At 39.6% G+C, this 26589-nt stretch overlaps 1 protein-coding gene across 11 annotated transcripts in view; it reads right to left on the minus strand.

Moving 5' to 3' along the window:
- The window catches only part of TRDN (triadin), a 184928-nt gene that overhangs the window by 149157 nt on the left and 9182 nt on the right, over positions 1 to 26589 (minus strand). For 10 of the 11 annotated variants that reach the window (XM_081856168.1, XM_081856167.1, XM_081856172.1 and 7 more), the window contains exons 2-6: positions 14766 to 14969; positions 9920 to 9973; positions 5352 to 5489; positions 2896 to 2925; positions 230 to 259 (exon numbers count right to left, since the gene is read on the minus strand). In XM_081856168.1, the coding sequence (XP_081712294.1) occupies positions 230 to 259; positions 2896 to 2925; positions 5352 to 5489; positions 9920 to 9973; positions 14766 to 14969 (456 nt within the window). The remainder of the gene's footprint in view (positions 1 to 229; positions 260 to 2895; positions 2926 to 5351; positions 5490 to 9919; positions 9974 to 14765; positions 14970 to 26589) is intronic. The other variant, XM_081856176.1, reaches the window with a different exon arrangement.

Below are 26589 nucleotides of genomic sequence, written 5' to 3' on the forward strand. Positions count from 1 at the left end.
TTAACTCGGCTCCTAACAGTTTTAACAGTTCTCTCTCAGGCAAAATCTCACATGTTATCCAGATATGTTATATCCACTCTACCATTGTTATCTTTCTGAAGGTAGCTCTCTTGCCCATGGCAGTGAAGCAGTTCAGCAGGGATAAGGCTGGAAAATAGATCCTCTAATTTTGAACATCTGAAATTTTATAGTAGAAGATGAAACTAAACTAGCTTTGAAATTTGCTTACCTTTCTTTTTGACCGATGGTTGGATTCCTTCTAAAAAGAGAGAGAGAAAAAAAAACATACAGTAAGGTTAGTTTGCAGTTTAGGTATATTTCAACAAACTGTTCTTCTGCGTTCCAGTCATAAGCTGTTCATGTAAAAGTAAGTTATATTGGATCTACTTCTGTATGGATAGAGGATGAGGTTATGCATTAGTGGCTACCTTTTGTATCTGAGACACTATGCTGAGAAACACAAGCAGGAGATGGCTATTGCTCTCATGTTCTCCACAGGCATTTGGTTGGCTACTGTGAGATCAGGATGCTAGACAGGATGAGCCTTTGGTTTCACCTAGAGCGGATCTTCTTATGTAGAGTCAGGGTACTAATTGCCAATGCTTTCTCTTTTACCATTAAGCACTGCTTTAGCATTAGTATCTCTGAGATAGTGAGATAGGAACTGATACCCGGGCACAGAAAATCATACAATAATGTATTAGGGGTTGGCCAGACAATAGAACAGGGATGGGAAACCTGTGTCCGTCCAACTGTTGTTGAACTCCAACTCCCATCAGCCCCTGCCAGCATGGGCAGTGGTCAAGGATGGGAATTGTAGTCCAGCAACACTTGGGGGCAGGGCACAGGTTCACCACTGCCCCTGCTGTAAATGAAGGCTCTATCCACCTATCTCAGCTCTACATGGGTCGGGGGGGGGGGGGATGCAGAAATCAGAATGGCTCCTCTTGTGATCACAGCTCTCCTTTCTGAAGTTTTCATAATGGCAGGAGCTGAGCCACCCTAGCTCTGCTACACTCTCACGTGTCACTTGAACTTGAATTCTCATTGTTGGCTGATTCTTCCTACCTCATTCTCACTTCCTCTTAGCTCAACAGATTCAATATATTACATTACTCCTCTTCTGTGCCTTAAATAGTTGTGTAGGAGGGAGATCTTCAGGAAGCTGATATTTTCCTGTCATAGTACTTCAGGAGAAGTGACACTTGTTATGTTATACTATGTGTTATAGGGTTAGATCCAGACTCGCCTTCCATTCACAGAAGAAGGACTGAGATCCAGCAGAGGCTCCTGCTGTTCTTGAGGATCTCCCAACCCCCCACAAGAGTTTTGTTTGTTTGTTTTGAGGATCCAGTGGGCTGCAGGGGAAAGAGGGGAATTAGTGAATATTCCTCCCTCCTTTTCTTCCAGTAGAGCATGGGTAGAGTTCTGGATCAAGCCCACAGTTTATTTCTTTGCTGACATTCAGCTAAAAAAAATGTGGTATGTATATTCAAAATTCAAATATACAGCAAACTATACTTGATACTACTTATTTTCCTTCTGTATAACAACAAGAGGAGCAGAAGGCGTGTCCTCTGTTGATTCTGGCAACCATGTTTCCTTTCCATCCCTGCTCAGTACAGTGGTACCCTGGGTTACATACGCTTCAGGTTACAGACTCCGCTAACCCAGAAATAGTACCTCGGGTTAAGAACTTTGCTTCAGGATGAGAACAGAAATTGTGCTCCAGCGGCGTGGCAGCAACAGGAGGCCCCATTAGCTAAAGTGGTGCTTCAGGTTAAGAACAGTTTCAGGTTAAGAACGGACCTACAGATGAATTAAGTTCTTAACCCAAGGTACCACTGTATATTGTATTGTGTTCTTCAATCTTGGATCCCCCTGTCTTTTACTGCAACTCACGTAATCCCCAGCCAGCTTAGCCAGTGGTCAGGGGTGGTAGGAGCTCCAGTCCAACTACATCCAGGAACCCAAGGTTGAATAACACTGGTATATTGTGTTGTCTCAAGGCCAGGTATAAGCTTTGAACGATAGCACAGGCACATTTTTGTGCTAATTTCCATACCATTTAAATTGTCCCTCTTCAGCACTCAGTAAGGTGTCCTGTAATATCAGGGACCAAGGCTTTTGGTGCCAATAGGAGGCTGTTCAATCTGACTGAAAATGGATCAGGAACCTTTAAGGGCAGACTTTCCCAAATCAAAATGTGGGTTTGATTTCATTTCATTCTAGTCTCCCCTCTGTTCTGTTAAGATAACAAGTCCTGACTACTTGAGCAATGAGTTCCCAAGTATTTCTGCCATGCTCTTTTGCTTGTCAGTCTGTGTATTTGTTCAAGGGACTTAGGGAAACAATCTCTCATTTTTTCCTGCTTCTTTGGGGCTTATTGCCTATAACAGCTGGAAAATAGGCAGAATCCAATATGCTTTTTCCTAATACAGTGAAGGGGGTGGAGGGAATCTACTCTTGAATTAATAAATGCCAGGCTGCTAAAGATATGGGAACTCTGCCAGAAAAAACAAACAAACAAACAGAGCAGTCTAATTCAGGTGTTGTTATTGCAGGTTAGCATTGCATAGGAGGCTCTGAAAATGAACTCTAGTTGCAAACCCTTTGGAGCTTAGTAGCTTGTGTGCATGTATTGTCTCCATTAAGCAGTATCCCTTTGACACTCACATTCAGCAGTCCAGCTTGATACTCCGTGTGTACAGCACAGGAACAAACTATCCAGCATGCCATGCAAATGATTTTAATCTACAGAGAGGATGCTCAATTAGTAGAAAGATGTATGTAATTAGCAATAAGCAGTGGCAGCATACAGCTGCATTGTTCCTGCCTAATACCCATCTAATCAAACAAAGCATGTGACCTTTTATAAAGATGAGCAAAACCAACCTTTTATTTTCAAGGAAGGCGCCACTTCACCTAAACCAAGAGAGAAAAGAATAACCAGATGAATAGCAGCATAATCATATATTAGCAATATATATATATAACTCCATCTGGGTTATCTTCATATTTAAATGCACTCAAGCATTATGAGTTGGACAATGAAAATAGAAAGACTGAGAGATTTTTATTCTGATGCTTCTATTTTCATATGTAGATCAGGGAGTTTGGAGCTTTTTTTGGCTCATGCTTAATGGGAGTTTGAACATTATACCCATGTGGGTCAAGATACATGTGGGTCACATACACTGGAACTGCCTCCCACAATTTCCTATTCCAGTTGCACTCTTTGTGCTCCCCCAAAGGTACCACTCCCCGAACTCAGGTGGGGTGAAGGGACTGCAAAATTCCCTACATTTTTGGATCCCAAAGAGAACTTTGATGCCTTGATAACTTGAAATGTGAAACTGCAAGAACTAGTCATCGTGTATTGAGTCATCACATATTTCCTCCTAAATTTAGAATTACTGAAATCCAAACAGACCATCCTTTTTAGAATGTAGAACAAAACTAAAAATAAAATAAAAATGTATTCCATGCTAACTCTTAAAAGGTATAGGATCTCTTTCAGATTCAGGGCTTGATAAAGTTAATCTCCCAATCCAGATTTTCTAGGCAGAGTGGTTCATAATGTGAAGTTCTTAAAGTCATAAAAGTAGCCCTGAAGTTATTGTTCTGAGCTGTCTTGGTTTTGATAAATTATGACAGGCTTTCTATAATGTTCACGTTTCCCTTTGCAAGTATGTTTGCATTATTGCATTACCTTTGTGTTTATTTCATGATTTATACATAGTATGCTTTTCCCCAGAAGCAGTTTCTGAGATTAGAGCAGAGCCCCAAAAGCCTATTGTTGATGCATTCAAAACTAAAAAATTAAAAATTCTATTTCAAGTTTGCCAAGGATTATACTGAGGAACTGCAGAAGTACACCACAGAATAGGGTCTAGTGTCAGCAAGACCTGCTGGTTAGTATTCACATGTAATTCTTATTTAAGAGCTTTGTGGTGGGAAAAACTGGGTACTATTTCAAACTGATTAATCTTATTTGGAGGAACCCATTTTTTAATTCCAGCTGGGTTTTAATTGTATTTCTTTTGAAGAGTGCTTTCTGAAGCTACAAAACAATACAGTCATACATCGAGTTGAATGTGCTTCGGGTTGAGCACGTTCGAGTTGCGCTCCACGGCAACCTGGAAGTAACAGAGTGCATTACTTTAGTGGTTTCACCACTCACGCATGCACAAATGCTCAAATTGATGTTATGTGCATGCGTAGAAGCGGTGAAAAGTGACCCGCACACGCGCAGTCGCATCTTACATTCGGATCCCGTTTGCATCCTGAGGTATGACAGTAATGACTAGAATCACAGAATTGTAGAGTTGGAAGGACCCATGAGGGTCATCTAGTCCAACCCCCTGCAATGCAGGAATCTTTTGCCCAATGTGAAGCTCAAACCCATGACCCTGAGATTAAGAATCTTATGTTCTACTGACTAAATAATAGGCATTACATACGTCACCTGTGACCCAAGTACCTATCCACTACAAAACTGATTATCGTTTGATGTTCCATTAACAGAGTGTCACAGTAGACTGCAGTCAGGGGTAATGCATTTTAATTACAATCCTAAAGCAACAGAAACACATGCCTACAGAGGCTTTTGATTATTTTGCCCAAGTTGCTGGCTATGCTTACCTGCATTGCAGGAGTTTTTGAAGTGAAATTAACAAAAGGTTTTAAAAAGTGCTAGTTATGTGCTAAGGAGTTCCATTAGAGTTGCACAGGAGACAACAGATATCAGCTTTTTACTTCTTCTGTTTAAGTAGCCCCTGTCACATTGCAACAAAATAATCAAAAGCCTCTTTGGGCTTGCAGAGTTAGTTGTGCAGTTTCCCTGGATTCCAGCCAGTGTTTTTATTGCCTAGACCACAGGTAGCACATTAGAACTCAACCGCTATTGTCAGTTCCAGCCACAATGCCAACTACTACTCAATATCAAATACGAGGTTGGTCTTTGAATTCTAATGTATCCAGTGCCCATTCATTGCTCAAAGGGTATACAAAATTAAGTAGAGAGCCTTGGGAATAGTTGCTACTGTTCCTTGAAGTTAATTCTTTGGCTCTATGCTTGCATTGTACTTTTCCAGTTTTTGTATAATCTAGCACAACTAGAGTTTTAAGTAAAAATAACGGCAACATTGTAATTCTGGCCTCCTTTCCATAATTGGAGTATTAAATACCATGCAAGAGCTGTTCAAATGAGAGGTCAGCTGTCAGGCTATAGTGGTCACTTGATGAATTCTTGCCTCTTAGCTATCTATTTTGCTTGACCCTACTGGACGGCAGGATAAGAATGCAGCTGTATAAAACCAATCACTTGAAAGCATCTGGTTAAAGAATACCTCTTTCACTCTCATCTTCATCTTCAAATATGAGGTCGGTCAAGAATGAAAGAAAGCCATACACCCAGTCTGTTGTATCTTCCACTGCACCATGTACAAGTCTCAGTGGATCAGTGGTGAGCTTGTTTACAGATTGCCCTGAATGCAAAATATAAAGAAGAGAAGTTTGGGAAATAAAACACATTAATTTGACTGACTGATTGATAGCCTTTCGATTAAAAAAAGTTGAATTCTCTAAAAAGTTGACTTTGATGAAGCAATCCTAAATGTGTGGGTGCCTTTTCTTTTGTAGACAACAGATGTGATCCACAAAAATGTGAGCATATTTAAGGGCACCAATAATTTGCCCCTGGCCAGATATGCTAAATACACAGGCAGATTGTTGCCTACCTGATACCACAGACCCTGTTTTGGATCAGGAAGAGTATCTTTAAAAAGTGAAGTGCCCTAACAAATAATCTAGTTACCATATGACGACTTTACTGCCTCAGCTCAGTTCCTATAACCTCAGGGTAGCTAAGATCAGAAGTTACGTTAGTATAAAGCCAATTGGCTTGTTGCTGAATTAGTGATTCTGCCATCGCAGGTCAACTTCTAACAGATATTCTTCTTCAGTCTTCCAGGAAACAAACTTTCTTGCTTCCCATTCCACAGATGGATACAACCCGAACCAATTTGCTGTTTGTTAAAATGCCACATGGATTCTATTTGCACTTCTTCAGAGAACCAAAGCTTTGGCCTAGAGGCAGCCTGTCTATGTATCTAGCATAGACTGGAATAAACCATTGTTATGCTTCCATTATTTGTACAATACTGTATAAAACATATGGAATGAAAAATAAAATATAATGAAAAATAAAATCTGATTAAGAGAATTGTAAGTCAGCTGTGATACAACTGTGCAAAGGGAGGAGCCTGCGGAAGGCAGAACTGTGGTAAACAAAAGGGGAATAGCGCTAGGAATGATGTGTGAGATATACGTATGTACATACATACATACATGCATATATAATCCTGGGTGTCCAGGTTCATAGGTCATCAATAAAACAATAAATCACCCAAGGCTAGTGAAGTTAACTCTTTATTCAAGGGAACAAATCACAGCTCATGCCTAATAGTCTCAGCAACTCTTGCCAGGAGGTCTTACCCCAATGAAGCAGTTGCGAGGACTGAAGGTCCACACCTTTCCTCCACTCTCTAAGGCTCCTCCCCTGGTTCCTTCCCCAGCAGCCTTAGGCTTTGCCTTCTTGCCTCTTGTTCCTCTGCCCTCTTCGTTTCTCGGTGTGTGCTGGGATACCAGAAGGGAGGAGAGCTGGGTGCAGCAGGATGAAAAGACTCTCTGTCTTCTTCCACAGCCTGCCTACACTCAGCTTCTGAGTCTGCACTGCTCTCTGCCACCACCTCTTCCTGCTCATTAAACCCTGTTGCCTCTCCTGACACCTCTTCCTCCCAGTCTGCTCGCTCTTCTCCCTCTGACCACTCACAGTCGTCCCACCACAAATCCCCTGGCTCTGAGCCTTCTTCCCTTGGGGGTTCCCTAAAGGGCTCCCCAGCTTGTGCCTCTCACCACTACTCTGCATCTAGACAGTCCATGACAACCGGTCACCTGTCTTCTGCTAACACAAGCAGTGCAATCAAGGTGTATATGCAGACCCTTATTCGTGCCTCTTAATAATGTGCTTGTAATATGAAAAGACAAGGAGCCTTGGGCTGCCCTGAAAATCAATCAAGCCCACTGAGTGCTCAAAAACCTTTGAGGGAAGTTCAGAGTGTTTGAAAGGAGCATTCATATTGCCCAACTGATGCATTTACTCACCCAAAGTGGTGATGGTGGGGTTTCACTAAAGGGATGACAAGTGATGGGGTGAAGGGTTGGGGTAGCAGGTGGGAAAGGATTTTAAAGGTGAGGTCTGTAAGGCTTCTCCTCTTTCAAGCAAATTATAAAGGCAAAGTCATTTACAGATGGGGATCACAGGGATTGTAGTTCAGCTCAATGATGCCCCAACAACAGAAGACATGGCCAGAATCACTTATCATAAGGAGGAGAGGGGTGTATCTGCATCACTTGCTACCTCATCCCGTTTCAACATGGTTATTCTTCCCATCACCTTGTCCTTGGGAGAGGTGAACAAGGTAGCAGATGGTGCAGGGCTTGGAGTGAAAGCAGAACTGAAGTGGGGAGGCAGCTCAATGTTGGTTGTGTGCCTGCCTTGAGTCAAGAATTCAAGCAGGAGTGTTGAATTTTCAAACCCACCTTTAGATTTTAGCCTTACCAATCCCTATTATTATTATTATTATTATTATTATTATTATTATTCTGCTCAAGCAAGGTAACCAAGTGCAATAGAAAATAGTGGTTCAGCAACTGCAGCGCTTCTTACATTTGTAACACCCTGGACGTACTCTGGGGAGGCACCTGCCAAAATGCCCCCATATGGAAGCTATTGTTGCAATATGTTGCACTTGGTGTTTCCTTCAATAACAGCTCAGAATTTCTAGTTGGATCAAAATAGGGCTACTGGAGCTGGCTGATGAAAAACATTCAACTAGTACTTTTCCACCTACACCAGACTCATTTCCAGACTCATTTCAAAGTGTTCATGTTGTTCTTTAAACTCCTAAACAGCTTTGTCCAGAGTACCTCAAATACTGTCACCTTCCTGGACTCTTAGGTCATCTGCAGAGGTCCCTCTCAGGCTGTCCTCACCATTTAAGGCCCTGTTTGGTGGCAGTGGCACCTTGTTTCTAGAATGCCTTCCCTAGATAGGTTCCCCTTGCACCTACTTATGATCCTCCACAGAACAGGTCTTGCTGCTGCCGTTTTTATGCGTTTTAGTTTTGTGTTGTTTTATTCTTGCTTTAATAGTTATGGTTTAATTGTTCTTCTTGTTCACCACCCAAAGAATGTTAGGTATTGGGCAGTATGGAAATATTGTTATTAAATAGTCTTAATACTAGTAGAAATAAGTAATAAATTAAAGATACAAGAGTCTGGTCTTATTTCCAGCAGAGGAGCAATATTAAACTCTGTGATTATGCACATTCCGTTATCATTTTCTTTTTCACAATTGTGATATCTAAGTATTCAGAAAACCACATACAAATCTGTTTTCTTGTTAATTGTATACCTAATGTTCACAACAAATACTAGTACCACCACTTCACCACCTTAAGCTCCTTATGAATTAAAATATATACCACATAATTTGTGAGTTATTTGAAGAAGACCATAAAAGGTTCTCAGAAAGAGGTAGAAAATGAAGGTTAAAATAAAATGCTGAAAGAAGAAGTAGATAGATAGATAGATAGATAATAGATAGATAGATGATAGAAATAAATAAATAAATAAATAAATAATGACATACAAGTACTCTAATAAAATATGGCATAATGAATTTAATAATGTTTTAAGAACAGTGTTTGATATGGGTGCACAGTAATAAATTGGCTTCTTGCTGCCCAACAAATGGCTGATGGAATGGGAGGCGAGCCAGTCCCAACCCCTTCTAAGATAGGTATCTGATGTTGCAAACCTGACACACTAATTCCAAATCCAGTGTCAGGCTTCATTTGCAAATGATCTCAATAGCTATGATTCAACTCCAGAAACCATGTGCATAGCACACCTTTGTGTATATGATACTTCATCCAACAAGAAAACACACACACAAAAGCCTGCCCAGTTCTACACACACATCACCTTTGGTAGAATGCAGAGATTGTCAACACACTGTGTCAGGTGTGGGGAACCTTTGCCCCCCCCCCCCGCTGTTGCTGAACTACAACTCCCATCAACCCTAGCAAGCATGACCAGTGGCCCTATGTAGTTTTCAAAGGCATTAAAATGACTTTTCTTTTTTAAAAGAAGAAGATGGCATTTAAGCGCAAATAAACCCTATCTATTAATCATATTTATACCACCCTTTACCCCAATGAACTGAGAGCAGCTTACGTGTAATTCCCAGGTGTCTTTGGTTCAGCATTTGAACTGTATTTTTTCAACCATTCTCAGAGCTCAGTGACAGTGTACTTAAGCTGAAGTATTTAATGTGATTTAATGCCAGTTCGCAAATGTACACATAATATTTGTTTTCTCTCCACGACAACTTCCCACTGAGTGTGCAAATTGACTCCATTTACAAGCATTGTGTTTGAAGTGCTATGAAAGTTTGCTTTGTGCTGCTTGACTTGCTATGGTTCATTCATGCATGCAAGCCCCTACTTAATTTTACAGTTATCAAATATAAATAAATGGATATGTGACCCAGTCCTAATAGCTCCATTCTCTTCAATCTGACTACATTGGCTTAATATTTAAGTCTTAAATCTCCCTCCCGGTCTTCCTTAACTGCTTTGTGGATCGGCACTTGTGTCGGTTTTACTCGTTTTACCTCAGAGCATTTAGTTCCCAACAATGTATACTGCAGGTTTATTATGGAGTGTCTATATATGTCCTGTAATTTGGAAAAACAAAAACAAAAACCCTTTGCAGCAGTTGTGCAACTCAAAGAGCGATCAAAGAGCATGACAGATATGTTTGAAACGTGAAAAAAAAATGGGTTCCTTGCCTCTAGGGATCTCAGCTTTCCCCACATCTTTGTCAATATCAAGTTGATGTATTCCTATGAGAACAAAATACACATGAAGTAAGAGTAAGAAGAGGAAAAGTTAAACCTGCCTTCCCAAGCCCCTCCCCTGTTGGCTTCCCACTACCCAGTCCTTCTACTGCCTTCCCAACCCCCCCAGGATTACTGAGCAGTGGGGATGAGGGGCTCACTTCTTATTATTCTTATGGGCATCCAGGGACACTGCAAAGCAAAGTGTCTGCCTGGAGCCATCTACCATCTTTATATCCCAAGGATACCTATGGGGCCCAAAGGCATTCTGGGAAATGAATATGATAGGGGATAGGGACCAGTGCTTCGCTTTGAAATGATCCAGCTGCCCAGAGGGAGGAAAAAAACCTAAAACTCAAAAGGAGTTTTGCTGGGCAGCAAGGATAGTATCTGTAGGTGCTGTGGCAGCAACAGCTGCTGCACTGGGAATCCCAGGGTAAGGCTACATACATTTTATATATGCCATTTTATATATCCCCTAAATTTTCCTGGTGAATGCTACCCTTCCAATCGACAGAATATTCCAGGTCAATTTTGAAGATACACTGAAGAAATGGGGAATTGAGAAACAGGGCCTGTTACATGTAGGAAAGCAGAGTCATATTTCACTTCAGTTGCAAGGTAATTGGAGTTGTTACATGTTATAAGTGAAGACCAATGGAAACATCTTCCACAATATTTGCACATTTCACCAGAAGACCAACCTCTGGATTTGGGCCAGGGCAATGCTTCCAAATTTTCCTATGGAATGAAATATTACATAATATAAGGCTATACAAAGTCCTTAACAGCTTGGGACCAGTTGACTTCCAAGGTTGCCTTGTGCACTATGTGTCTACTTGACAGCTTCAGTCTGTGGAACTGGCACTACTACAGGTGCCCCATGATACTCTGTGCACAGTTGTAAGAAATTATTATTTTAGTGTGGCAGCAGCTACACTTTGGATCTCTGTGCCTACTGACATTAGGCAAACACTCTTTGCTGTACTCTTTCTAGTACATGCTTAAAACATTTTTGTTGAGGCAAGTCTATCTAGACACATAGATGTTGATGCATTTTAATCTCTTTTACTGTTAATTTTAAAAGCTTAAAATTTTTAAAAATTGATCTAAATGATTAATGTCAATTTAAACTGTTTTAATTGACCATTTTACAGTTCTTGTAAAATGCTTAGAGGTTTTGTTACAATTAAGCTGCATATAAATTTGTTATATACAATAAAATAAAATATGATAAAATAAGGTAAGATGACAGGTTATATAGCTGGATCTGCAAATACAGGTCTATGCAGGGCTTTGTAGATAAATGTTTATTTGCCTGATTCTCAAGGCTGGCTAGTTCTGCATTCCACATGAGATCCAGCCACCTTGGAAAATAGGCAAAGAACCAAGGAAGAGAATCATTCCACCTGAAGTTCCAGCACCTGAAAGATTCTTAATTGTCAAAATAGCTAGATGGTCCAGCATATAAGCAAGTTTTATCTGTCCCTTTGCCACCTCCAATTATCAATACTAGATTAGGGCTGAAACAAATGCAAATAGACAAATTCACTTTCAAAATGCATTTGAGAGTCACACAATGCCTGCAGAATCAACAATGAGTCGCTTAAAAACAAACCCCCTGTAATGCAGGAATATGCAGTTGTCCCATAATGGGATTGAACCTGCAACTTTGGCACATTATCAGTACTAAACTCTAACTAACCAAGCTATCCATGTCTGGTCTTAGTCAGAATTAGATCTGACAGAAGTTCCATTACTTTCTTTTTTTCTGAATTTAAATCAGACTTCTTCATTTATTTTTTTTAAAAAAGAAGTAGATACCAACCCCCCCCCCTCAATTAATTGCCAGTAAGTCAAGTCAAATGCAAGTTTAACATAGTATTTGAGCCATATCAGGCAAAATTCAAAATTATGCCTTTAGAGAGCTTGTGCTGCCCGTTTGCTGCAAGAAAGTTGGGAATTTGTTTTGATTTTCTTTGATAAACACATTCAATATGGGCAAAGGTTTTCTTTATCTTCTAGAAATTGCTGTGAGGATTAAGCAATGCTGAATCTCATGAAACCCCAGATGGATTTGAAAACTAGTTCTCATGCTTATTATATCCAAATTGGATTAATCTGTTTCTTTGTCTGTGGTGTTCCATCACTGTTGCTGCAAGGACTGCGGTTTGGTCCAAAACGTGACAGCAAAAATGATTGTATATTCCCAAAGGAAACAGCCACACAAAATACACTTCTCCAACTCTGAATTATTTGTCTCACTTTTTCTTCCTAAGTAGCACAATCTTAAGTAGATTTACCTGGAATTAAACACCACTGCATTTAGTGGGCGTAGTCCACAGGTAGCCCAAATGATAACCGCCAGACACTGTGGACTACAACTCCCATTATCCATGACCATTGGCTACGTTAGCCGAGACTGATGGGAGCTGTAGTTAAAACATCTTGAGGGCAAAACACTGGCTTTTCCTGCCCTGGTTGGTGTGCTTAGGATTGCTGCTCCAATTATTTTAAAATAAAATCTTACATGTTTTTAGTTAATGAACTGGTAATGAACTGGTAGAGCCACACACTGGGGCTTCATAGTTTGAAGTACAACACACACATTGCTCAAAATCCATAAGAAGATCTTAACCTGAGCATTTCATATTGCTATTTTGCATTTTGTCACAAAGCAATTTTGTTTTAGATTCTACCACATCACCACTCGATGCAAGTCTAGTCAGTTTTGTTCCATTCAAGAATGCACCTCATATGTGTCAAACAGTTTGCCTGAATTCTCCATTTATATTGTATTAATACAAAGCTTTTTAAAAAGCTTCTGCCACCTCCCAATATACTTTTCTCTGTTTTTCTTTCTAGTCCTGGAAACAAAAGCCCCTAAAATCTGATTTATAATGAGAAATTAGAGAAATGTGCAGGCTTGATTTAGCCCACCACAGCACACAGCTCACAGATGTTCCCAAACCTTTGGATGAAGGGATCTGTACAATCCTGGCCTGACAGTGGCTGGAGAAGCTGCCAACCTGACTGAGCTAGAGCTAGAAGAAAGTCCTTTTTCTGGCTATGGGGAATCTGATGCAAGCTCCATATCCAGCCCTACCTGAAGTCACATGGCCATGGCAGGATGTGGGGGGGGGGGACAGGTGTCTTACACAATGGATATCATTCAGTTGGGTGAAGCTTACAAAACAATCCTCATGAGAGGCTAGAGACAACCTGAATGGCAGAGCCATCATTGCATCTGAAGAACTGCTAAGTTGGGAAGGCAAATTTGAGGGCCCTGTGTGGGATTTGTGGGGGTTTTGATCCCATGAATGCAAAGCCTCTGGTACTCCAGTCTATCTGGCTGAGGGGAGATCTATCTCTCCACCAACGGGAGCATTGCTGGCAGCAGCTTCCTATCTACTATGGCAGACTTGGCAGAACCTCCCCCCTCCTTCCATCTTGTTCTTCGGCCATGACTTTTGACTTGGGTGTTATTTGTTTAGCTGTTTGAAGAAAGGTCATCCCTTGATGAGTATGCAGATTTCAAAACAAATCTAGAAATTCACAATAGTTCAGCACAGCCCTAATGAGTTCTCACATAGAAGCATGTAAATGACTAACAGATTGGTCTGTGCAAATTATTTTGCTTAATTTTCTAATTTTAATGAGAGCACAGTGGATTAAACCTTGGTCTTCAGTTCATTTCTGTGATTGTTAAATAATTAGAAGAGTCATATTTTAACTGGCTTTGGATGGATTGCAAAGATTTGTTTAATAATTGATTTTTTTTCAATTATATGTGAAGATATCAGTATATTGAGTGCAATTAAAATAACTGTACAAATGAGGGTACTTTATGCAGACAGATTTATTTATTAGATACAATCTAATTCCCTAATAATGGCAAGCTATTGTATGTGTGAATCCTTTTAGACTAATTTCTGTCAGACATGAAAGATATTTAAAGCATTTCAATAGAGTGAGTACTCAGAAGCATTTTAGTAGAGCTTGCCTGCCTGCCTGAAATGAATATACAGTGTTTCACCTAATTAATATTTTGAAAGACTTACATCATTAATGGTATTTAAAAGAAGACCAGTGTATCTTATATGAACTTATTGAATTGAGTAGACCATTAGAGCTATCCCATATCTTGCTTATTGAATTCCATTTAAGTACATGAGGAACACAAACCTTCTACATTTGAAAAACCCCTCAGAAAATCAGAGGGTTTGATCAGATTAACATTTAAGGGAATAATCTGCTGACATCATCTCACAAAGAAAAATAATTCAACACATGTGTGTGTGTGTGTGTGTGTGTGTGTACATACACACATACACAAATTCTTTGAAACAACCTATGAGAAACATATATAGCATAATGTTTTCTGCTCTAGACTGTTTATAACTTATTTCTTATCTCTCTGTCCTGCCTGACACTATAGTACCCCATCACTGGGAATGCAGAAGCTAACATCTACAGTATTGTACAATAAACTGATGGGAATATTCTAGGGGAAAGCTTGTACCTCCCACTTTCCCCAGGACACCATGTTAACCACTAATCATCTACATTTGCAGGCCTAAAATAACATTCGTGATGTCAATATAATGGCAACCTCTGGATATAAATACCAGCTGACTGTACTGAATCTTTTAAAATTAGACAATATACTATTTTCAATTGTTCACTCCCACACTTAGCTTGGAAATAGCAGTCATTTAGTGGTTCTCAGAAGGACCTTACAGACTGTATCTACTTTGAAAGTGATTACCTTACATTTTGTAAGATACACAAGTCTCACCTGCCAGGGTTTTGTAATCTACCAAGTCGAACATGACAATGGCCACAGCTGACCAGGTAACAATGAGTGCAGCGACAAGTAGCCATGCTGCTGGTGAGCTGAATGTAGTGGCAAAGTCTTCTGAAACTTTCTTGGACACTTTCACATGTGGCATGGGGACTGTTCCATTCTTGTTGTCTATCACTGTAGTGGTGGACACAGGTCCTAAGAAACAGGTAAAAGAGATGATATAAATGCACAAGTCTTGACAGTTGCACCTCCCAGCATTAAGGAAACATTTATACATTTGTAGAATTTAAGGCACAATACAAAAAAGAGATTTTGCCCTCAGAGCTCAACAATAACAAAGCTGCGGATGGAATCATGAGAAGAAAATTCAAATTGCATATATCTATAGCAGAGCTTGATTGAAGGACTGGATCACCATGGCTTAGTTCTGGAAACTGCCTTCAGTTCCAGAACAGGCTTTTGAGCATGAACACATGTTCTCTGTCTTGCCACAAATTAACAACATCTGCTCTAGTCTCTACATTTAGGAATATTGGGGCTAAGGTTCAAATTAAACCAAAATAAGTTTTATTGTACAAGCCAAAGGCCATGACAAAGCCCTACACACACTGTCAGGAAAAGAAATAACTATATAAAAAATAGAGCCACTGCCTGAAGTCTAGAGTTCATAAGCTGTAGGGCATGATTGCCTGACACCTTTCAAGTCCTGGCATTTCTCCAGATTCTACTATAGTTTAAGAAATTAAGCACTGATCAGAAGCAGTAAGTATTTAACTTACAAATGGGCAATCTAACAGCATGCTATTATGTACGCAAGTGCAAAGATAACTGAATTCTTATAACACGCTGGCACAGCTGCTGTGTTCCATCACATTACTTCCACAGAAAATAAATTTAACATGGGGAAGATGTCTCAATTGCCCCTTGACCCTTGTATTTAACTAAAATCCGCAACAGAGTTTGATTCCCCCCAAAAAAGTCATAAAATGTTCATGGTGCAAGTGAAATAATGCCAAATGAAGGCTACACATCAACTTTATTTTTGACTTTTAAAAAATTGGACCCTGCCTTTTCCCTAAGGAGCTCAGTGTATTGTGGACTGCATTACACACTTGTATCTTCACAACAACTCATTGAAGTAAGGTTTGTATGAAAGAGAAAGATTGGCTCAATATCACCCAGCAACCATCATGGCAGAAATTTCTACCCAAGTCTTCCTAGTCCAAGTCCAATGCGTTATTTGCCTCATCACACTATTTTTCTAAATATATGCAGATCTAAAGTTATACATTTAAATGAACCTCCAGACCCTTGGAATAATAATTTTAAAAATCACAGCATGTCTATCTAACTGGTAACCACCGAACGTCTTTCAAAATATGAGAGCTAGCTAAGCTGAAGCTCAAGGCTAGATTTCAGCAAAATATAGTAAGGTAATGCCATATGCCAATTTCAAGAAAGTCATCGCCACCTGTCAGCTGGCTAAGTGATAGCTACATCATTATGACACACTAGTATTTAGTATACTTCCATTTTAGCAGTTAAGAACACTATATTCTGCACACAGTTCAAGAGAGCGGTAGTCTCTGGTTTCATTATATAATATTCCATAGTGCTAAAATTAAAATACTTAAAAGCAACAGGCAGAAGGGTACTTTCACATGTTTTTCTCTACTCTAACTACCCCAACCCCACCTTTTTGCTTTTTGTAATGGGAGTGGTGATGCCTACATACATCCACATAGTCTGCATCAGTTCTCCATTCAGTTGGCAATGCCAGCAGTCCATTGTGAGCCTCTGTGTAGCTCTGATTGGCTAAATGTTGTCACTGTTGCCAGGAAAATGTCCAGGTTGAAGACCAATAAGGCACCAAAGCTGCATCCAATCAGATCCGGCTATGTGACTTGATGGCAAAGCTTCTTAAATAGGCATTGTACTCGCTCTAAATGATTTCTTTTGCCCTCTGTGAGCCACAGCTGCGCCATGTATTTAAGGCACTCTTATACCACTTTAGATGATGCCTTCCCCTAAAGGATCCTGGGAGCTGCAGTGTGTTAAGGATGCCGAGGTGTTTTAGGACACCCCCTCACAGAGCTACAATTCTCAGAGCAGTTTAACAATCTTCTTCACAGAAAACTCTGGGATTCTTTGGAAGGAGCTGTGGCTATTAATAAAGTGGTATATAAGTGCTTTATATGGCTGATTGGTTACACAATGATATCAATGTTACCCAGATAGAGAATTATTTTGGGAGAAGGAGAAGATTTAAAGCAGCAGACATTTGGACTGTGAACCCCAGAAAAGAGATGTGAAAAAGGACCCCTTTTGCGGTCTCTCTAAAAATGTTTCGGATTCTTCCAAAGCCTTTATTCCTTGGCTTTAAAAGCTGCCAAGGAAGATTAACTATCTTCATATTGATAAAGAAGTAATCAACCCGACAACAATTGTTTTCAAAGCTACAGAAAGCCCAAGAATTCACACTTTCCTAGTGATCCATTTTAGGAATGTCCTAGTAATTGTATGTTTTTACATTATGTGGATTAATGCACTACCATTTAATAGTCTGCAAAAATATAGCACTAAAACAAATTCCGCATTCAAAAGATTGTAAGGTTGGGTACAGAGGGGAAATGACGAAGATGGTGTCCCATTAGAATTCAAGTGCTATTTTCACAGATTGCCTATTACCCTCAGAGCTAAAATCTTGGAAGCACTTGACTTTCTTATATTAGAAGGTGAGATGCTTATGGAATGCTTCACTATCAAATCCCTCCACAATTTTACAGGATAAAATGTGAATTTACTTTTCTAGAAATGTTTGCTATGAGTACTGTTAGAATCCATGGCTCTTCCGGGCTGAATTTTTGAAGTGGGTAGCAGGTTGGGAGTGAAGGAAGAGGTAGTGGTGCTGCAGTTGTAGAAACCTCTTTGTGTAAAGGAAGTATCTTGACCTCTTTGTGTAAATAAAAGAATTTAGCATGCATCCTAGGGTTAAGAAGCCCTAGCAAGGTTCAAGTCCTCATGAAAATAATTTGATTCTCTATTCAGCTCAGTATTTCAACATGCCTGCTATACTAGGGGGTGGGGAGAGTACAACTTGGTACATATTGGGACAGTAGCACTTCTAATAGGTGCTATAAAGTAGAGTCTATGGGAAAGGTAGGCAAGGTTTCTTGGGATGCCCAAGGGATCATTACAATGTCCTCTACTGGCAGCAGATGCCTGCTGGTCTTGCACCAAGCCTAGGCATTCAGTTTTGACTGACTGGTATCCAGGAGGATCAAGACACCTTGAAGGCCCACAGTCATGGACTGGAAGTCAATCTTCACAATTGGAGCTATTGTCCTTACAATCATTTGTGAAGATCACAGACTCCCTCAGTCTCGCCACAGAAGATTCTAATGGTTTTCAGAGCTGACAAAAGCTATTCTAATTGGCCTCCTTGTCAGCTCGGCAGTTCTAACCCATTTTGCTTTTGTACACAATTTCCCTTGTTCTTTGTCCTCTTTTCATCTCACATTCCTTTCAAACATCCCAATGCTGATCAAATGATTTGTTTTACACTCAAGATTTCTAACTTGTGATGTCATGTAAGCCGAACAATATTGGCATGCTACATAGCTTTTGCCACTTACATGAAATGTGGTCTTATTTATGAATGATGCATTTGGTTCATGAATACTGTCTCATATACTTAGATACAATCCATATGCTTATTTCTTTTTCATTTTAAATACATCTCATATTCCATGTCCCTAAGCATAATTTTGGTTCAGTCAAATTGCACCAGGAGGGAAAGTCTGCTGAGTAACAAACAGTTATAAAGATCTACTACACAATGCAAAATTACAAATCAGTAACATTACACATTCAAAAGTTGAATGTTGGTGATTACGAGAGGTGAGTGTGCATAAGTAATTCTTCTTCTGCTGCTACAGTGGCTGCTACTATATAACAGTTATATAGGTCCATTGGTGCCAATATACGTATAGCATTACCTAAACCAAATAACTAACGGTTTGAAAAATCTACAGGAGCCACATCTTATATTAAACATTAAGAAGCTAAGCATGAAAATCTAGTGTCTGAAATTCTCCTGATCTGATTCACGGCACCACCAAATTTTGGAGTTTCAAGCCCATAGAAAATAAAGGTACAGAAAGGGGCAAATCATTTCATTCCTAAGTAAACTCACCTGACTCCCCATATTTCTCCCATGGAATATCCATATGGTGTCCAGCTTTTTCCAGCTTCACTTCAAGACACAAGAGGTTGAAGAGCAAAGATGCTTGCTAGGCGGAGAGGTGAATCAAGTCTGAATTACATTGCTTGCATGATTGTTCTTCAAACATGAGAAAAGGAGTACTGGGGATAATTCAGTTCTTTCCTCCTGTGCCTCAGTCTCAACAAAAAGCTCCCTTCATTGAAACTGTTATTTGGTATGGTAGGATACTCCTGTTGCCCTCATAACAAACAGCATCTTTAGATGAGTATTTTTTATATAAAAAAAAAGATGTAACCTTGTGCACAGGGCTACAAATGATTTCTACAACACATATCCTTGTTTATTGGTACCAACTGTTGTGAAGTCATCACACTAAAAGCTATTATTAGTTACTAAAAAGCAGGGTTGGATTAATTGTTCTGCCGATAGCACAGTGCTAGACTTCAGCTGAATTATGAAAGGTGTTATGTATTTATCTGGAGCTCGCAGTGTACTGGCTTGCTCATCACTGCAAGTTTCCCCTTGTGGTCTTCAAATGCAGGGTGTGCTCTGGGGGTTGATTTTCAGAGTAAATACAGATGACCATTTACCAAGATGGTAACTTGCTAATGCTGAGGAAGTTATACCATTCACCAGGACGATAACTTGCTGTGATAAGGATATAATCACTGGGAAAATATATATCATTTTGTCAGATGGGGAAGTAAATCTCATCCATATGGGGACAGAGCTGACTTGAGTTCTCACAAGGACTCCACTCAGGTCTGTTTCCAGGGAATAAAAGGGAAAACTCACTTCACCTTCCACCACATCTCCCATACATCCTCCCTGTAGTCAGGCTTGCATGTACCCATCATTGGGGCTAGTGGTTTTGTTTTGTTTTTACCTTGCTACAGATTATAATCAGTTGCGGTTATTTTGGGCCAGAGAAGAATTTTTCCTTCAGGTAAATTGGCCAACATGGGGTTTCTGCCTACCTCATAGCAACTGTCACAACTTTAGCGGGTAAGGCATTGGGTGAAGCCTTAGTCATGGTTGAAGGGGAGGTTTTCTGCCTGCATCTTCAAGGGAATGAGGTATTCTGTTAAAGGGATCCTGGAATAAGTCCTCCTCTCCAAATGCCCAGACAGGGACTAGGGTCATAGCATCCCTTCAAAAGGCAAACCACATGGGGTAGTACCTATTTAATGTATGTCTTGGATTTCCTCACCACTGGTTCAACCTCTGAGAGAATCATCCAGCAGGTGGGCTGGTTGATACGGGTTACACCCAACGCCTAAGCCCAAATGCCTTACATCTGTAATCAATAAAATTGTGGCCTAATTTGAACCAAAGGATTGTTGTCATGAGCGGTCATTCAGTTACATTGTACAGAGCAGGTCGGCAGGCTCACGTATTCTGGGCATGCAAAAATTACCTCCCTTCCTTTTCCATTGATGGAAGCTTCTGCTGGATCAAAATGTTTTCCATCAGCAGAGAACCATGATGCGGCCAAAGTTTCAGGCCTGGAAATTTAAATGTCATGTTCCGGAATGTGCATTGCCCACTGTACAACAAAACATTAGTGAGATCCTGTGCTGCATGAGGGCCTTTGCAAATGAGGGTAAGAGCCATAAGCTCCAAGTACCTATAATTAAAAGGACCTGAGGAAAAGCAGTTGGGAAAAACTTTTGGCAACAATTGCCCATTAGAATAAAGTAGACAATACTAGGTTGCATGTTGTATATGGCAGCTTCACGTGGTCATACTAATGCTTGCAGAGGAATATGTATTATGCTTCCGAGATGAGGGGCAATTCAGAATATGATTTTATCTACTGCAGGATTAAATAGAAAATTGCACTTAACAAATGAATGTACAAGTTGTTATGTAAAATTATACACAAAACCATCTTTCCTACATAAAGGCCTAATAGGGCTTTGCATGGGAAAATCCAACACAGAAGAAATTTGAGAACTGAGCTTTTAAAGGCAGGGGACTACAGACAACACTCTTTAGAAACAGTTTCTGATCTGCTTATTGCCTCTGCCTTCTTTCTTTTTAAAAGGCATTTGCATGAAAACAAGATCTCTCTTTCTAAAGAGTTCATCAGCTCCCGCTGCTTACATCCACCTGGAGTCATAATCCTGCCTTTGTGATATCATAATCATTTTCACATCAATATATTGTGAGGATTATGGTTACTTTAACTGAGAATGAAGCAGTGGGGACGTCTGGTTTTTGTTTTTGTTTAAAAGCAGTATACTATTTTAATGCAAATATGTTTAATAAAAGGCCAAAAATGTAAACTGTGTGAATGTACTTTTCTTTTCTCCTAAACAGAATATTTTTCAATGGCTCCATAGTGCATTCATTTCCTTACAAATTAAAAAGCAACAAAAACCAGAGATTTCCAAAACTTGATAGCCATGTCCGCATTATAGCGGGGGCAGGCAGAAAACTGATGAGGCTCTAATGGTAGAACTCAGTATAATGCACAGTAGATCATCATGGATTTCTGACTCCCAAATACGTAACAAGAGCAACTACAAAACAATGTTTGTTTGCTTTATTCCTAATTAGTCTGAAGATGAAGAAAGGCAGTAGTGGGGAGACCAATAATGGGTTTTTGTGATAAAATGACTGTGTGCTGATTCTGGTACCAAAAAGAATTTTTGCATGTGTTCACAGGCATTCTCTGTCTTAATGCTAACTGCACATCCACCCAACACCCTCAACCACTATTTCACACCTGGTTCTGGTTGGTGGACATCAGCACTGTAATAAAAAGCAAAGTAGTTTTCAAAAGCTTAAAATCTGCTCATCCCTGATCTGAAGAGTATAGGAAATATCTAATTCATGTACCTGTTTCCTAGCATGAAACAGAAGCATCCCATATTCAAATATATTTATTTATAGCCAGCAAAATTCTTGCTAGTGCAAGGGGACTTTGCTTCCACTCCTCCCCACATGTGCCCCATAATCAGCTTCAGGTGGTCAATGGGACCCCCAGAACACTGAGTATAGAGAGAGCAAAAGTGCAATAAGATAATTTTCAGAGAGGAGAAACACTTGCACTGATGGAACGATCTCCTTAGTGCTATGTTGCACACAATTCTTAGTATGGCACAATTCTTAGTATGGCATAAGCCAACTTTGCCAGATACATAGGCTTGAGTCCATAAAAGGTTATGCCTTAATAAATGTGCTAGACTTTAAGGTGCCACAACACCTTTAGATCATTTTTGCTGCAAGAAACATAACAAACACATCTCTGGAAATTTATTTTAAAGCATTTTAGCCAATACCTTCTCCAGGAGCTTAAGGCCACATACATGCTACCTCTCCCCCTGTCTAAAAAAATTTAAAATCCTATGAGGTTGATAAGGCTAAGAAAAAATAACTGGCATTAACTCTCTAATCTATAAGAGCACAGTCACATATTTCTAAACCTCATCTATAACTTCCAGATGGCAAGCATACTACGAAAAGAAGTGATCTGGAAGGCTTTTTTCCCTTAAAACGATTGGAGTAGTAATTTCATGGCCCATTCAAAGGAGAATTTTGAAAAGCACGCTCAGTTTATTGTGAATGTATATGAAGATGAATACTTTTCCTATGAAGACATTTGGACCCCTCTTTTTATGCAACCGTAGGATTTTATGTAAGGGCTTTTTATGCGCTCCAGCTTTATTCATTCGTTACAACTTGGGAAAGGGGATTAGCATCAAAAAGTCTTCAGACGCTATTGTTGATCCTGTCAAAACACTCTCGCACAATTGTGAGTGTATTGTATAGTCCCACACAATCATTTCTGCTTTAAATGACTGTGAAGAGAGCAAAGTCCTAAAGCCTAGGTTTCAAATACTTAAAAGAACATAATAGCAGGTTTTAGCGGGATACTGTGTACACAGTCTATGTCATCCGTAGCTACATCACCTTTGGCAGGTAATCTCTGCAAAGACCACGAGATCAGCAGGATTAACAGTAGCTGGTCCAAGTATTCTTAATAGCACCTTTTCTCTTCAGCAGCATGAAATACTGTGTAGGTTTAAGAGAGCAAAGCATTTTTGAACTTTTGGATGGATAGAAAGCAGGGCTATACAGGAGGAAGAGAGAAAAAGAAATTCCAGAAGCCTGTGGTAGATGAAAATAGGCTCATGAATCCAGGGACAGCAGTGTTAAATGGCAGTAGCCACGTTATTCAAACTTCCAACAGACCCAGCCAGCAGGGCCAATGGTAAGGGTTAACAGAAGTTACAGTCCAGTCAAAGTGGAGGGCAGAAGATTCCCCATCTCCGATTTAAAGGTAAAGGGACCCCTGTCCATTAGGTCCAGTTGTGACCGACTCTGGGGTTGCGGCGCTCATCTCGCTTTACTGGCCGAGGGAGCCGGTGTACAGCTTCCAGGTCATATGGCCAGCATGACTAAGCCGCTTCTGGCGAACCAGAGCACCGCATGGAAATGCCGTTTACCTTCCCGCCGGAGTGGTACCTATTTATCTACTTGCACTTTGACGTGCTTTCGAACTGCTGGGTTGGCAGGAGCAGGGACCAAGCGATGGGAGCTCACCCTGTCGCAGGGATTCGAACCGGCGACCTTCTGATCGGCAAGTCCTAGGCTCTGTGGTTTAACCCACAGTGAAACCTGCATCCCATCTCCGGTTTAGATGCCAGTATATAGTTGATTATGAAATGAAAAAAAGGAGAGTCAGCATTCTAGTTTGGCTACATGGATGAATCTGTCAGTTTTGGTTTCTCTCCATTTCCTATTTTTTCAGTTCTTCACATATCCGAAGAAATTTGTGGTTTGCTTTTATTTATTAAGTTTTTTAGTACTCATGAAAATTTGTCAGCATTTTTGTGATAATTTCTCCTAATATATACATTTTTGTATGGAGTTTTTACCAACATACATATTTGTAAGCAACTTTTCCTAACAGAATGCATTTTGTATGTTACTTTCACTAAAACATGCACTTCTACACATGCTTTCACCCAGATATAAACAGTTTCTTGTTGGAGGACTGTATTGCAAAATTCAGTAAAGTGCAGATTCTGAGCAATAACTGTTTTCTTTCATGCATTGGTTAAGAAGTAAGCAGGTCATCATTAAAAAGCAAATGAAAATTAATTCCTGGCCCCACTCTTCCCCCAACATCCACTCTGTTCTTCAGGGATGAAACAGAACTGATTCATTCTGGAATCCACCAAAACAATTTTGCCTACTCAGTTATAGTGGACAAGACGAAAGTTTCCAAAACTTTGCCTTTTTGAATTTAAAATAACCTGCTGTTATCCTAGCTAAGTTGAAAATAGTCTTCCAAAGTTTCCTTATTACTAGCACAAAACTTTCATAATAATAACTTCACCAGCCTGATGATATTATTCAGATCTTAATCAGACTGTTTGATATTTATAATAAGAATCAAAAATCTACTTATTTATTCAACGTACACCTCTGCATTTCACAGCCTACTGGATTGTGGTCATTCATCATGTCACCTTTCTTTATTCATTTCCTTTCCTGCTATATAAATAGTGCTGGACTTTGACATTAATTAGATAAGCAATAATCATAAAAAATGTGTACTTCCAGTTTTATTGAAACTGGGTATTCACAATACTGTTTTAGCCTCTCACAACTTACTGTTGCATTACAGATTTTACAGTTTACTTCTTTCTTTTCTTTCTTATTTCTTCAAAAGTAAAATAATTATGGGCTAAATCCAACCCAGATAATTTTGTAGCAAAATGAAGAGCTTTATATGTGTGGTATAAAATAAATTAACAGTAATATGGGCTATCATATCCACAAAGCAAAATAATCAGAGATTCAGTTCACAAGAGTACTCCTGTTTTGCCATAAAATTAACGAGCCATAGTCCTGAAATTACAATGAGCTTCTAAAGATATGGAAAACCATCCACTATCTGCATATTCTCCAGAAATGTCACCTGAATCCAATGGAAAATAAAATATAAAATAATGAAACCTTGATTCTCTAGCCATTTGAGCTAGAGCACTTAAATAGACTCACTTAGCTCCACGCAGGAATGAAGAGGAAGAGGGGTGGCAAACTGAATGTGGACTTTCACAGTTGGATTCCATATTAAGCATGGAAGAAATATAGGGATTGAAAGGCCACTTGAGAACAGGGATTACTGGTAAGTAAGAAGACTGAATCATTGCTTATTTCCTATAGACCTCCTTGAGTGTTAAGATCAGCAGTGTGGGCCCTTTTAGTAGTTCTACCACTCTCAGACATTTGGGGGGTACAAGCCAAGAAAAAGCATTCTCTATGGTAGCACCTTAGCTGTGGAATTCCTTCTCCGCAAAGCATCATCACAATGTTCATTTTGTCAGATGCTGAAGACGTACCTCATTATCCTGGCCTTTTACACCTGAGATATATATTTTTGGACCCACCTTATCTTCTTGATTGTAATCAGTTTTGCCTGCTTTGAATGTCTTTTTTAATTGATGTAACGTACCCTGGGACCTCACGGTGAAAGTCAAGTAAGAAATTAATGATAACAATATTCATTACTCCTATTCTTAGAAGAGAAAATTGTAAAATAAAGTGTAGCAAATCTAAAGAACATAACTTAAATGGATAAAAAGCCAAAGAGAAATATTTGCAAACAGAATGTACAGTGGTACTTTGGGTTACAGACGCTTCAGGTTACAGACTCCGCTAACCCAGAAATAGTACCTCAGGTTAAGAACTTTACCTCAGAATGAGAACAGAAATTGCGCGTGGCAGCAGCAGCAGGAGGCCCCATTAGCTAAAGTGATACCTCAGGTTAAGAACAGTTTCATGTTAAGAACAGACCTCCAGAACGAATTAAGTTCTTAACCTGAGGTACCTCTGTTTAAGAAATTGTTCATAAAGACCAGGTCAGCTATGTGTAACATGTTATGCAGCGAGTTGTCTTATGTTTACATAAAATACATACATTGGTGGAGACACATTTCATGTTGAAAATAGCCATGATACGTTGCACTCAAAAGGTCATGCCAGCTCTTGCATACTTAACACAGGTGTAATTAGCTCTTTCAACTTAATTATATGCTGCTCTCATCACAAATTGGGTAACTGTAAATTGTACAACTTATATGTCCTCTTAGAAACCATATACCTATTTCTGTAATGTATGATCTTCAGAAAAATTCAGAGCAGTTCATAATGTGTATCCAGATTTCATAGCTTATTATTTAGTTGTTCCTTGATTGAACAATTTAAAGAAAACCACACAATCAGCAGACCATAATAATAATGAACAATTCATTACCAATTTGATTTGCAGATAATGTCTGAGGGGATTACAAAGTCTGGTTGTGCAGATTGGCAGAAGGAAAACCAGATATAAGGGGTTTAGTTGCATATCCATCTTAAAAGAATGAGTAATGTTTGCTCAGTCTTGAAAAACAAGCCGAATGATTTCAAACAATGGGAAGATTGCAACTGTAAGGCATGGGCTCTGATCCAGATCCAGAGCGTGTTCTGGATTAGACCCCTGTGACTTTTCTTCAAAACAAAAGTAGCATGTCCCCACTTCCCCTCCCCTAGTATTTTTATTGTAAACCATAATTTGACCCTGTGATGTGA

This window comes from Podarcis erhardii (genome assembly GCF_964252035.2).
Source record: "Podarcis erhardii genome assembly, chromosome: 3".
Lineage (NCBI taxonomy): Eukaryota > Metazoa > Chordata > Lepidosauria > Squamata > Lacertidae > Podarcis > Podarcis erhardii.